This window comes from Paracoccidioides brasiliensis (genome assembly GCF_000150735.1).
Source record: "Paracoccidioides brasiliensis Pb18 unplaced genomic scaffold supercont2.1, whole genome shotgun sequence".
NCBI classification, from domain to species: domain Eukaryota; kingdom Fungi; phylum Ascomycota; class Eurotiomycetes; order Onygenales; family Ajellomycetaceae; genus Paracoccidioides; species Paracoccidioides brasiliensis.
This window is the reverse complement of record NW_011371358.1, coordinates 1,880,575-1,893,914: the sequence shown is the minus strand read 5'-3', so window position 1 is coordinate 1,893,914 and position 13,340 is coordinate 1,880,575. Positions and strand designations below refer to the sequence as shown.

At 47.0% G+C, this 13,340-nt stretch overlaps 5 protein-coding genes across 5 annotated transcripts; 2 read left to right on the top strand and 3 right to left on the bottom strand.

Moving 5' to 3' along the window:
- Positions 1-713: 713 nt before the first annotated feature.
- PADG_00563 (uncharacterized protein) lies at positions 714-3,098 on the bottom strand (the record flags this gene model as incomplete). The annotated part of the gene is made up of 1 exon (XM_010758097.1): positions 714-3,098. One exon carries the CDS (start codon positions 3,096-3,098, stop codon positions 714-716), a length of 2,385 nt encoding a protein of 794 aa, XP_010756399.1.
- A 644-nt stretch (positions 3,099-3,742) lies between these two features.
- PADG_00562 (uncharacterized protein) lies at positions 3,743-5,119 on the top strand (the record flags this gene model as incomplete). The annotated part of the gene is made up of 1 exon (XM_010757586.1): positions 3,743-5,119. One exon carries the CDS (start codon positions 3,743-3,745, stop codon positions 5,117-5,119), a length of 1,377 nt encoding a protein of 458 aa, XP_010755888.1.
- A 1,052-nt stretch (positions 5,120-6,171) lies between these two features.
- PADG_00561 (galactokinase) lies at positions 6,172-7,786 on the bottom strand (the record flags this gene model as incomplete). Its single annotated transcript, XM_010757585.1, has 2 exons — positions 6,172-7,066; positions 7,125-7,786. 2 exons carry the CDS (start codon positions 7,784-7,786, stop codon positions 6,172-6,174), a joined length of 1,557 nt encoding a protein of 518 aa, XP_010755887.1.
- A 1,043-nt stretch (positions 7,787-8,829) lies between these two features.
- On the bottom strand, positions 8,830-9,889 carry PADG_00560 (uncharacterized protein; the record flags this gene model as incomplete). The annotated part of the gene is made up of 3 exons (XM_010758096.1): positions 8,830-9,468; positions 9,540-9,729; positions 9,840-9,889. The coding sequence occupies 3 exons, from the start codon at positions 9,887-9,889 to the stop codon at positions 8,830-8,832; spliced, it is 879 nt and encodes a 292-aa protein (XP_010756398.1).
- A 1,443-nt stretch (positions 9,890-11,332) lies between these two features.
- PADG_00558 (uncharacterized protein) lies at positions 11,333-11,933 on the top strand (the record flags this gene model as incomplete). The annotated part of the gene is made up of 3 exons (XM_010757584.1): positions 11,333-11,399; positions 11,504-11,553; positions 11,622-11,933. 3 exons carry the CDS (start codon positions 11,333-11,335, stop codon positions 11,931-11,933), a joined length of 429 nt encoding a protein of 142 aa, XP_010755886.1.
- Positions 11,934-13,340: the final 1,407 nt, after the last annotated feature.

Here is a 13,340-nt window from a genome sequence, read left to right as displayed (position 1 = left end):
ATCTGTGCTTACTTAGGTCATGTTCCGAGTTTTTATTTTCCACAAAAATAAGTTTTCAGCGCTCGTTTTTGTCGATTTACTCTTCAATCAAGCCTAGTTCCTGATTCTAGGTTTTTTCCTTTTTGGCAAGGAGAAGGAAGAAATATATGTTTCTTCTACTTCTACAATGTCCGACTTAGTGTTTCCGTTTTCCTGTTTACAAGTACGGCGCCCCCCTTATACGTTCTCCCATTCGTCCCTCCATGCCTCCATGCCTCCCTTCATTCATTTCATTCATAGGGTTTTTTTTTTTTTTTAAAGGATGTTCTTGTCCTGGTCCCCTAGTAACATAGCTGAAAGTACCAAATTGAATTATATTACATGTATGAGAACACTGACTGCTGCCGTTCTATTCTCATTTCTGTCTATTTCAAATATGGAGTTGCTAATCTTGGTGGGAAGAGGATATATTTTCATTCATTCGTGTAAAGAGTCTTCTCATTTTTGAGAAAAGCATGCTATCTAGCAATAACAACCCCAAATCAAAAGCATACCTCATAACTCGCAAATACAGATCTTGTCTGTGAGGAAACCAGGGTAATTTCTCTCTCAAAAAAAAAAGGAAAAGAAAAAGAATTTGAAAAAAAAAAATTGAAAAAGGAAAATCATTCCGGAGGGTGAGAAGGAGAAAAAGAATACCAACTCTATCACAAGAACAATGAAATGAAAAAATGCTACGTAATATCTAAGTCATCATCATAATCGACATTGTTATTACCAACCTCCACAGGACCACCCATGCTATCCCTCCCAGCATCCCTGATGCCCTTGGCAGTAACAAACCTCGTCTTCTTATTAACAGCACACTTCTTCATCGGACCCAACTTGACATTACTGGCATTTTTCGTCGTGCTGTCCAATTCCAGCGCTATCCGTGCTGATTGTTCCGCACGCGCAGAGTATTTGTCCCCTCTTCTACCATTTACGGAAGCAGAATTGAGCCCATTACTACCGGTAACAACAACAGCAGCACCATCACGCCCAGAAGCGCTATTCGCCTGTCTATGGCGAAGATATTCAGCCCCAACGGAACTAGATTGCCCAAGCGATTTTGCAATGTTGCGTTCCCGCTCTTGGTCCGCGAGGCGCTTCTGCATGCGATCCAGCTTACTATTACCACCGCGCTGAAAGTCATTCGCAGCAGCAATGAACGGATCATCTGCATCGAGTAGGCGAGCCGCTGAGAAACTTCCTGGAACCGGAGGGGCAACGTAATACGTAGATCCTGTAGACCGGTCTGTCTGCGCGCCTTCAGACTTCAGTCCATACCGGTCCCGATCTTGAAGCGCGCGGCTCCTGCTAAACATGCCACTGCGGGAGCCCGAACGCCCACCCGGTCCAAAGAGGCCGGGTCCGCTGTTCACTTCCATCCGCTTTGCTGTTGTCTTGCGTAATTGGAGGTCGATGTGGAACTCACAGAATTCGGTTTTTCGGCCGTCGACCCACGATTCGCATACTTTTCCGTCTTTTTTTACGGATTTGCAGAATCCGAGGTCTTGGGATTTGCCGATTTCGAGAATAGTGTCGTCAGATGAGTTTAGGGTAAGGCTGAAGCGGTTGGTGTCGACTTTGTTAGGCGGAGGTGGCATTATCGACGGGTTTAGGATGGCAATGACGGTGCCTGGGACGAGTTTGTAGTATCTGGGGAATGCGGTGGAGAAGAGGAAAAGATCTATGGACCATTTTAGGTCCGTCAGGGTGAGAACCATGTACTTGGAGGTATTTTTTGAACCGTCATCGTCAGGATCTGCTTTTTTGCATGTGCCCTTTTTTACATCTTGGTGATCCTTCGGGGTTGACTTCGAGGCGATTATGCCAAATACAACGTAATCGCCATCCGTGTCTGGGGGATCAAATTGAGGCCCTTTAATAGTTTTTAGAAGGTCGGGAATTCGCATTGGACTTTTGGAATCAAGGGTTCGGGTCAGGAATGAGTGAGGCAAAATGCGACTTGAAAGGCGAAGGCCAGAAAACGGCTCAAACTTGGACGGATCAGAGGATTTAGTAGGGTTCATATCTTGCTCGTCTTTCCCGGTACTGTCATTGTTCTTCAGTGATGATTGTGCAGCACCCCCGTCTGCCTGGCTTGGAAATTCCAGAGTTTGGTTAGTAGCTCCATGTACAGTGGTTGGTACTCTAGCAGAGGGACTTGCGTGAATGCTCGGTATGTTTTTGGTTTTCAGTAGTGCGGATCCTGGCCGATGAAAAGATTGAATGACATCGGCTCTAGTAAACTCCTCAACGTGGTATCCTCTTCTTGGAGACTCAAAGCCGGATGCCTTGCCTGATTCCTCCTTTGCCGCAAGCTGAAATCGCTCCATCTCCTCCTTGTTCACCGCAAACGCAGAAGTTCTTTTACGGTGCAGAAGTTGTGCCCTCTCTGTCCTGCTTTTATCAATTGATCTGCTTTCAGCAATCCTTTCACTAAAGCTCTTGGGTCTTTGTACTGCTTCATCAAATGCAATGCCTGTGCTTCGACCGGCTGAAGAGTGTCCCCTTCGCAATAATACATCATCCCTGTATCCTCCCGCAGAGCGTATTGGTCTTCCCGCTGGCCTAGAAGTTGGGGGGCGCCTTAAAGATATCTCGTTTCCTTTCTTCCCCTTGTCGATTCCAAGTACAATGCGTCGCGGTGAGACTGGTTCAGTAGTGGGTACCACTCTTTTTGTGGGCGACACTGGTACCTGTACGTTCTCCTGTTGCGATATGTCTGCTGCTTTCCGTTTGCGCTCCATAAGGAACCGGCTGGATGGCCGTGAGGCAGCAGTAGCAGGTATACCGCCGTTGGATCTCGCCTCAAAATCTGATGGTGTTGGTTTGGACTTGCTCTGCTGTAATTTCTTCAGTTTCAATCGTGCCTCAATCGCGGCCAGTTTCAATTGCAGTGTTTCCTCATCATCATCTTCCTCGATATCATTTCCCAACCCATCTTCCAACAGTTGATGGTTGGCTTTCGTTCGCGCGTACGGTGTGGTATCGATGTTTTTCGCTGCGGACTTGGCGGCGTGTCTACGGTTTTGTATCTCTTGAATTTTCTTCCGGCCATTTGGGGAACTCATGAGAGCCTCGTAGGGAGATCTGGGAGGCCAATGTAGATCCGCCACTTTTTCAAATCCGTTATTAAATAATGGGCTGAGATTGAAGTAAGGGTTATGAACATACTATCGTCAACCAAGCACCTGAGGTGACAGAAATCTGGATAATTTAGAAGCTAAGATTTGTATTGTTGCCCCTTTCTTGCTCAGCCCATAGCTCGTTCGTATCAAACAAATCGATGCCACAGATTCATCCAGGAGTTCACCAGCGACATTAAACCGTTTAGTTGACGGCAAGTAGGAGGAGTAGGATAAATCAGTTCACATATCTGACTCTACGGCCATAGACGGTTGTCAGCTAACCAAAGACAGTGTTATCTTAGTAGTGTTGCAGTGTTATGGTTGTTGCAGTGTTTGTATTTTTTGTTTTCACTTCATATCATTATTATTCTCTCTTTTTTTTTCGTCCCGGAAAATTAACCCATTTCCGCGTCTATTTCGCGTTTAGCACGACGCGTCAAGGGGGGGGGGTAGCGAAAGTTTTCATTCCATCACCAAACTTTCTGTGCTCAACTCCAATAACCTTCAACAACCCACAGTCGACTCCGTATTAAGCACATCATGCATATGTCTTGACTCTACAACTGTATCACCCGTTTTAAGTAATTATGAGGACAAGATCTGCGCCTGCGAGGAACTTTTCAAATGATGAAGTCGACCAAAGCACACCTGCTTCCGTTCCTTCGAAATCTACTAAAACGCTCATCCTCCCCTCCAATGCAAGTGACGATGCTCGATTCATCTCCCTGGTAAACCCACGAACCGGTACCCTAAGTCGATACTTCTTTTGTCCCAAATTGGGTCTCTACGAGTTTACGGCGATATCCTCCTCCGCTTCCAATCCAAGGAGCACTCTCTTCACCAGGATGACAACAATAACAACAAAAGCCAATGCGAGTCCAATAGCAGATGAACACGATGGTGAAGCACAAAACAGGACGGTATCTAGTGGCTCCAGCGTAGAAGCAAATGAGGTCATTCGTCAAGTGGTCCAGGACTGGGCACCAACCAAAGCGACGGTTGCAAAACACGCCCAATTGCTCGTCACAACGCCCGTTGACCTTTTGTTTTTTCTTCTGCCGATATTAGCACCTGCAAGTGGTTATTCAACAGCCCAAAAATTGTTCCAACCGCTTGACGATATGCTCGATTCTCAAGATACCGTTTCAAAGCCCTTAAGACGAATTCTACTTGGCTCGCTCAGATCAAAAGCAGTGGCGAGAATGGCAGCTGTATGCGACACTGTTGAGGCTGGGGAGACAATGTATAGGCTCAATGAGGAAAAATTGGTTCGAGAATTGGTATCCAAGGCGGAGAGGATGGCGGCAAATGGGCTGCCACCAAGCCTGGAAGAGCATTTTATACATAGGGCATTGGAACTTCCAATTCTCAGCGTGAAAAGGGAAGACATTCTAACGTCAACTTCAGACGTGTCCGATGTGGCTAGTGGGGCGAATAATTCGTTTGAGAAAGTCGACTCGCAGACCGCGGATTCCACAACACCAATTACAACGTCATTTGCTACTTCTTTTACGTCATCTGATGTCTCTACTCCAGACACCGTCATTACACCGCCTACGAACGAATCGCTATCACCCAATTGTGACATCCACCAATTACTCCGTGTCCACACAGCAATATCATTCCTGCAATCATCCTATCTCCCCAAACATCTCTCATCCCGGGTCGAAAACATCCTCTCATCATCCGAAAAAAGCCCCAAGGATTTCTCCCCCCTCACCCGACATCTGAAACACATTGCTGAACTGCGCGAGAAAGTGCTAGCGTCTCGCTCAGCGAGTGACTTCTCCCGCAAACGGGGCGTGGAAGATGACGAAGGGGCAGAAATCAGGGCGGAGAAGAAACGCAAGAAGGAGGAGGAAGAGAAGAAGAAGTTGGGTGAGTCGAGAGGGGTGAGAGATTTGAAAAAGGTAAATGTTAAGGGGATGAAAAAATTAAGTGCCTTTTTTGGGAAGAAGATATAGCGTAGCGTTACCATATTGATAGAGTGTGATGCGGGATCAGGGATTGCCTGAAAATCGTCACTGACAGCTATTTTAATCCACATACACTGTGGTGAAAGAAAAAAAGAAAGAAAGAAAAAGAAAAAGAAAGAAGTTGGGAGGGAGGATAGTAGGGCTAGCTCGAGGGGCTAGCTTGATGATTCGGGTATACCCGTCCACCACTCCCGTGTCCCGCTTTACCCTTGAAAGCAACCTCCGGACCAACTCAAACCAAGGCAATAGTTCCTGCATGTCAATTTTGCCGTTCATCTGCAGGAACACTGCCACGTGGTTCGTGGAACATCGTTACCCGGTCGTTCCGGCTCTCCGGGTTCAAACGAGCGAATTATCCCAATCAAAGGGGACTGCTGCAAACACTATTGGGTTGATGGAGTGTCCAATCAACGAGGAACTACTGTTCCAGAAAATGTGTTCACCCTTGGTGTAACCAACGACAGATCCGCCCTCGTAAGTAAATGCGTGAAGGTTGGGGGCTTGCTTGACGGGTGTTTACTCACGCAGACGACCTGGCAGCTAGTGCACAACAAGGCCATGATATGATGGAAGTCTTCATATTAATTATCCAGGTTAATGGCGGCTATCTACCTGGGTAGTTACACATGCCTGAATGCCATTCATCATATGTATGTACCATTACAAACCTGTTAGCATTCCTTCAGGCCATGAGCCATTTATGCATTATTTACAAGGAAGGAATTGTTTCTAAAACTCCCGCTTAGATCTGTACATATCTTTGTTACCAAATATCGCTCGACAATATAAAACAGCATACGTAAAAAGTGTCATGAACACCATCAGGTGTCCAAAATATTCCCGCTTTGTCCTAGGAAACCTGGTGTGAAAGGCATACCTGAATGAAAAGAAGGTATTCACAAGCTTATGCGGCTTCCAGAATCGCAGCTCCAGAGATCCTAGTCATCCAATCCCCCAAAGAGGAAAGGGTACTATTAGCAAAAAGCCGTCCCAATCCTGCTGCAGACAAAACCAATCCAAGCGAACAAAAGACGAAGCACTTACACAAAAGAGCCATTCGATGGCTTGCTAACAACCATAGCCTGCTCCAACATCTCCGGACTAAGATCCGGAAACCTCTGAGAATAATACTCTCTCTTCAACGCTTCCATCACATCCGCAACTTTGTCCTGCAGAACCATATGGACAGTGCATCCACCCCAACCGGCCCCCGTAATTCGACTCCCTAACGCGCCAGCCCGCAGAGCAATCTTGCAAATCTCATCCACCTCGGGACAAGTACAGTCGTACAGCTCTTGGCAAGAAGCCATGGACGCATTAAGTAATTGGCCCAGGTATTGGACATTGTGATTGTCCAGATGGCCCTGGTGTTGAGACCGGGCAAGACAGGCCTTGAAGTCCAGGACGCGTCTTGCTTCCTTGAAGCAATGCAGGGCACGTTGGCGGAGAAAGAAGCGCTCCGCTTGCACAGGGAAGGTGGAGAGGAATTGCTTCTCGAGTTCTGGGACGGATATTTCTAGCAGTGCAGCAATGTCTTCGCGCGTATAGCCTTCTTCCCTGGTCAGGTAATCTGCGGCAGCCATGATGATGGAGTCGAGTTGGTATTCCTGAGGGTCTTGGAGACGGCCTTCTTTGCGCATTAGTTCTTCATGAAAGTTGCGCAGGCTGTAGCCTAGCGAGCTGGAGTCCTTGGGGAGCGTGAGGTTGTGCATCTTGGCGAGGACGATGGTGGCTAAGGTGCATTCTGCGACTCGCAGGTTGTAGTGACGTGGAGCGGTTTCGGCTTTGTTGGATGTGATGAAGCTTTGGGCAACCAGGAAGGTTAATTCTGGGTCTGATTTCGGGATGGGGACGTGTTGGATGTGAAAGGTTGGGAAGAAACGGACGTAGAGGAGGTATCCGCGGCGGGAGAAAATGGACGCTGCTTGGTCCATTCTGGGAAGGGTTTGGTCAGACATAATACATGCGTTTTATTGGGTGAGGGATAGCGTACCCTCCAGAGTATACTCCAACAGCACGCTCGGAAACGATAGCTATATCCTGAAGCTCCTGCTTCGAAATATCATAGCCATTGGCCTTTACTCCGGCCAGCGCACTGGAGCAGACGAATGCCGCGCTGCTGGATATTCCTCCTCCGGGGGGAACATTGCCATCCACCAGCACCTCAAAACTAACAGGAGCAAAGTCCCCAGACTTATTCTTTTCCCGCAGGCATTTCAATGCCACCCGCAGGCCTGCCTTAAAGTAATTAACCCACTCATGCTTCTTGGGATCAATTTCTATATCGCTATCTTTAGGAATAGTAAACTGGCTAGCGGGAAACTTGGCATCAGTGATATTAGCCACTTTAGCCCACGATTCTTGATTCTTTTCTGCAGGATGAATCTTGATGCCAATCAAAACATCGACGCTGACAGCAGTTGGAAGGACATCGTATAGTGAATAGTCGATATGTTCACCAATTATATTGATTCTGCCAGGGCTCCGGGCGACAAAATCCGGAGCCGCACCATACAGCTTTTTGAATTGGGCAATGAAATTGTTCCAGCGGAGTTTCTGGTCGGAGGAAACGCTAACTCCACTCCCAGGATCGTTTGAGTAGACGTCTGTTATGGATTGGGTTTGCGGGACAAACTCCTCGTTTGGAGCTTCCATGGTTATGATGATGGAATGGCGGTATATCGCGGGGCCAATCCGGGGGAGTGGGGGGTCAGCTCACACAAAACTAACACCCAGCAACAAAGGCCACTGGTTCTGCAACTGGTTTACTATTATTACAATAGGAGTGGAGGTTGAGAGGTAAATAAATAGGAGATTAGTTAGATCTTCTCCTAGATCACCCGTTCCTATATTATCAAGCTTGCTTGCGTGGTTAAAAAGAGTGTGAATGGATTTTCGATCTGCGCGGGGTTGGGTCTAAGCGCCAACAAAATGGGCTCTACTGCACGTGATCCCACGGACGTTCTGCAACCGTTTCATACAGGAATCCCATGGACCTGATCCATGGAACCGACTTAGCAATGCTGGATTTTGGGAGCGGGAGCTTCAGCCTTGGATTGGAACAAAGATTAACTAGTCAATAGTAACTAACTAGTTAATTAACTAGTTTTGGCTGCGGAAACAATTCTGCAATTTAAAACAAAAACTATCATAAAAACAGGAAATATTCCCGAAAGTATTTTCTCCGCAAATGAGACTCCACATATGATATACGGTGTTAAAAAAGCAAACAGTAACGAACAAGCAAGTCGGTGGAAAAGATGGCAGAAATGATGAAAGTGGAGAGAGCAAACGAAACAAAACACAAAAAAAAAATAAAAATAAAAAATAAGCGACAGTTGATGGAACTGCATTACACGCCATGCAAAAGACAACAGAACTCCCAAGCGGATTCAGGAAGTGAGTAAATAAAAGAGCGGTGGGGGGGAAAAATAAAAATAAAAATAAAAATAAAAGCGATTGAATATAAACATAGGAAAATCTCGGAGGTGTGACAGGAAATTGCGAATCCGCTATATATGATCGGACACACTGGGCAGAAACTGCGAATAGGAATATACTGCATTAATGAGCGTGGTTGTTTATCTCGGAGTGAGGCTGTTCAAGACATTGGCTTCTGGGCATATATACGATGGCTGCAGCACAGATTAGCTTGTGAACCCAGTTAACCCTGCGCCGTAGGAATAAAGCCTTGTCCCTTACAGAATGGTATATATATGGTAATCCATATTCTTAAGATCGTTCCTTGCCCCAGCGAGCAGGGCTTGTATCATGATGTTGTCCCAGTTCAACATCTTCGTAAACAGAGCAAGGGCATAGGGCTCCAGAGACTCTGACATGGCCATCTGCATATAGTTACCGAGCCTCCTCTGTTTCTTATCCGTTGGCCAAGGTGATAATGGTATCTTTCGATTGTCCTCCCCAATATTCACGAAACCTGCAGTCTCCACAAATCCCCGGAAGTCCCTTGCCACGTTTACCGGCTTGCCGAACAATTCCGACGCTTCTCCCAAGAGGGTCTGAAACTGATTATAAGCTGACGATTCAGGAAGGCTGTTATCATCAGTTGAAGCCCACGCATCAAATTCGACCAATTCGATCCAACCTCCTGGTGCCAGGTTGTCATATGCTTGCTGCAGTAACCGTGGCCAATCCTTTATCGATCCGCCCATACCCCGGATATGAATGAACTCAAACAGATGGTTATACTGCCAGTCCTCCTCAGCGTCGTCAACCTCGAACTGCAGGTTCTCAGGGATGTAGCCCGGTTGTATGGCAGAAAGATCTGTACCGATGACTTTGGCTGTGGGGTGGGCATCCGCAAAATCTATAGCCCACTATTCCCGGGGTTGTCAACAAGTTAGTATGCCGTAGCTAACTACAAGTTACAGACGCCGGAACTGCTCACAATCCCTGTGCCACATCCAACATCTAGGGTGCGCCCAATGTTCTTTGGAATGGGGGCACTATAGAGCTTTTCGTCGTAGCTGAGGAGAAACAAATGGTGCATCAGATCCAAACGTTCCTGTTCCTCCTCGTCGTTCGGCATGAAGTATTCCCCAGCATGGTAGGCATGGTATCTGCGATGTCCGAAATATCTACAGATATTGCGACAATCGGGTGTTAGCTCCTCAGATCGAGACGGATACCCACACGTCAAGAAATAATACCGAGACATGAAAGTAGAGGGAAATATAACAATACTAACTCGTGATTTCGAATCGTCGAGGTGAGGGAATATGTTTCCTCTTCGTCCATGAGAGCGATATAGACTGGCGAAGGATTCGATAATGGTTCGATCAAGAAGGGATATCAACGAGTATTAATATAAATCATGGGTTTCAGACAGTGGTGAACAAGCGGTCTCGTTGTGCTTCCCGGTGGTTTGGTTGATACCAAGGATGAGGTTTCCCCATGCTCCTCGCAGGAGACGGGGCGAACGATGAAACTGGCTAGCGGCAGCTAAGGCACAAGAGAAAGATAAAAGAATGCCACGCACTTCTCGACCGGTTAGCTGGAGCCTCTGTTGGTTGATCAGAGCCGTGCCACCCTATGAAGAGGCAAGAAATTGGTGGTGAGAGGACCTCTTGTGGGGTTGGGGGGGTCTGGGCACCGACTGGGCAGATATGGCGATTCACGTGACAGAATATTGGGCCTCCGATTATTTCTCCAAGCTTGAACCTTTTGTGGGCCGTTCGGAGCTTGTGGAGAAGCGGTCTGGTGATGGAGGGAATCTTTTTTAGGAGGGGTTTGGGAGTCGGAGTCTGGGACCCCAACAGGGAATAATGATGGGAATCGAAAACCCCAAACCCTTTCTAGCCTCAAGAGGTGGTCGGAGCGCTGACACCCAAGAGAAAGCCAACCTAAAACTTAAGAATACTTAATATCATTGTTCTTCAGCATCCTGTCAAACATCATGTCGAATCAGAGCAGGGTTTGAGATAGAGACAAAAGCCCTTTCCCGGCGTGATGGAAAGTAATAGCCGTGGCAATTGCCCGACCCCAGACCATAACACCTTGCATTAAGAACGAACGGAAAACCTCAGGCTGTCCCACTGTGGTGGCTACAAGTTCCAATCCTGAAGGACCAAGCCATCCTAGTCCTGAAGCTATGATTGCGAATGCTGGTCCAAGGGCTGGCAGGCGGGAGCACAAATCGGTAGCAATGCAATTCACATCCGCTGCTCCAACGCCCCTTGCCAAATCATCCACTTCAAAAACTCACCCAACCTCCGAAATATGATCATCTGCTTAAACTTCCTAATCCTGAAATAACGCTGCGTTTAAGTTCCCGCTTGGTGCCAGCAGTCACCTACGAACGCAACCAGGCTTGAGAGACACAGATTCATTGGTTTCTGCAAGACCCATAAGTCAGGAAAAGGCGCTCTCAATGGGACCATGGCACAGGAAGCTTCTGGGGGTTGGTCCTTGCACAATATGATTTTTCTTCATCATACCGTTCCATGGGCTATGGCCTGTGACCTTGCAACAACTTCAGTGAATCGCTCACGATGTCCGTGCCAGTTTGGACGATCTTAAATGCTACTGCAACCTACACCCTATTAAGTGCGGCGTATTCTTTATCAAAGATAGACGCTGCAGAGATTTCATGCGCCGTTTGTGTGTTTGTGTGTGGGGGGGGGGGGGGGGGGGGGGGAGGTGGTGGAGCGTGGACAAATACAATACGCCCCACGCACTCCGATGTCCTGTGTGGAACCTGCGGTTTGCCATTCTGCGTGCTGCGGCAATGCTGCCGAACGTGCTGACGGTACGCTCACATCCTCGGTTAGAATCTAAGACCCATGGGTCCCATGGATTTCGTATTGACAGATGCTGCGGAGGGGCTAAACTGGTTCTGAAAGTTGATTTCAGCCATTCAAAAGGCGCTGCTGGGTCAAAACCGAGTCAAAATCTTAGTCTATGTATGCTAGTTCCGCTCGATGTTCATAGTCGAACACTATCAGTCGCGCACTAACCCCGCAGGAGACAGGAGGAGACCACCGGGGAATTCCGAGAAACCACACGGTCCTTTTCTTCACCTCAGAAAACCCAGCTTGCTGGGTCAGCAAATATTGGGAGAAAGCGTGAGATAAAAGTAAATCATAATCGTGGGCAGCACTTCCCGAACATTTGGATACAGAGTTTGGGCGAGGCCTTTTTAGGGATCCCTCGCAAAGTTCGTCGGGGCCCCTGCGCTCCACATGCAGCTTCAATGCAGCCTGTGGGCACAAGAAGCTCCGGTCTACCAGATTACCACCAGAGTAGCCGTGACGAGGATTTTGCTAGCGCTGACACTATCTAGGTACTTTATGAAGAAATTCTTTGCTGCCTCGCTGCTTAATAGCACTGCTAAAAATAAATAAATAAAAATATAAATATAAAGAGAGAAAGAAAGGAAGAAAGAAAGAGAAGAAAGAAAGAGAAAAGAAAAAATAATAAAATATAAAAATAAAAAGAAAAAGAAAAAGAAAAGATACCCGCAATCCAAGTTCTCAGGAAGTCGTGGGGTGGAACAAAGAGGAAACAAAATGCACATAATCAATCCATATCATTAGCGTATGTATATCCCACGACATGAGGCTTCAAATTCTCACATCCATCAAAATAACATATTAACTGCTATTATGTGGTCTTGAAACTGACACTGCTATGGCAGGACGAAGAAATGAGATATCCATGGACATCATACATGTGCATGGGTTAGATACCACCGTTTTTCGACGGGTCGTTAACTAATAACTAAAAAATGTTACCATCAGTGGTAATTATTAGTTGGCTACTGCTTTCTAGAGGCAAACGGGGACGAATATCGTCAACGTCCCACGTACATTTCCCATTCCCAACAGCTATTGTTGTGCTCCGTCTTTCTATATTGTGTTTGTTTTTCTCCACACATGATGTGAGATGCATCCATGGATCTGTCTTCGATTCTGATACGCAGATATTTTAAAACTCTGTGTTACAATTGCCCAGTCAGGGACTGGGATGCAGGTCCTGCGGCGTTACTCTCGGCCCGAAAAGTTAGTCCATCCCTGGGATGCGAGTATAGAACGTTTGGAGATCCGCGACCGAACTCTATTCTTACAATTTCCTAAACTCCCCGCTTTAGCCCGCCAGCATAGAAGAAGCTAGTTGGAGCAAGAAAGTGACGAATTGATTCCAGAGCATCTTGCTAACATGACGTGGCTCCAGCATTAACACCTGTATGAAGCACCTTCCGATACCCACTGCAAGACTAAGGGGTTCTATCATCATCTGAGGAACAAATACCCTCGTTTGGTGCGCTTGTGGAACTCCTGGTCTCTCCATAAATAGCCCCGCACCCGTTTAAGTTACCACTGCCTTAGTCCGCCGGGATTGCTCCTAACTTGCTGCTAGGGAGCAATACGTGGCCTGAACTGATTGATTTTGAGGCTGAAGTTGAGGATTCGGATGGAGGTGGTGCGGTCTAGTGGGAGGAAGGGGGAGGGGTAGCGTGCAGAGATAAATTGATTCAGAAAGATGTGGGACTTGCTTATTGCAAGTATATAGGCTGCGTGATATCACCGGACGACGAATATCCATGATGTTCTTGAAACCACCTGCGGAAAGGGGGATAAGCTTTTCCACCACCAAGTGGACAGAGGATCCGATTATATACATCAAATGCACATGCATCAGAAGTTGGATCACCGTCAAGCCTTACCCGCTTTCTATTTTTAGAGTTTAG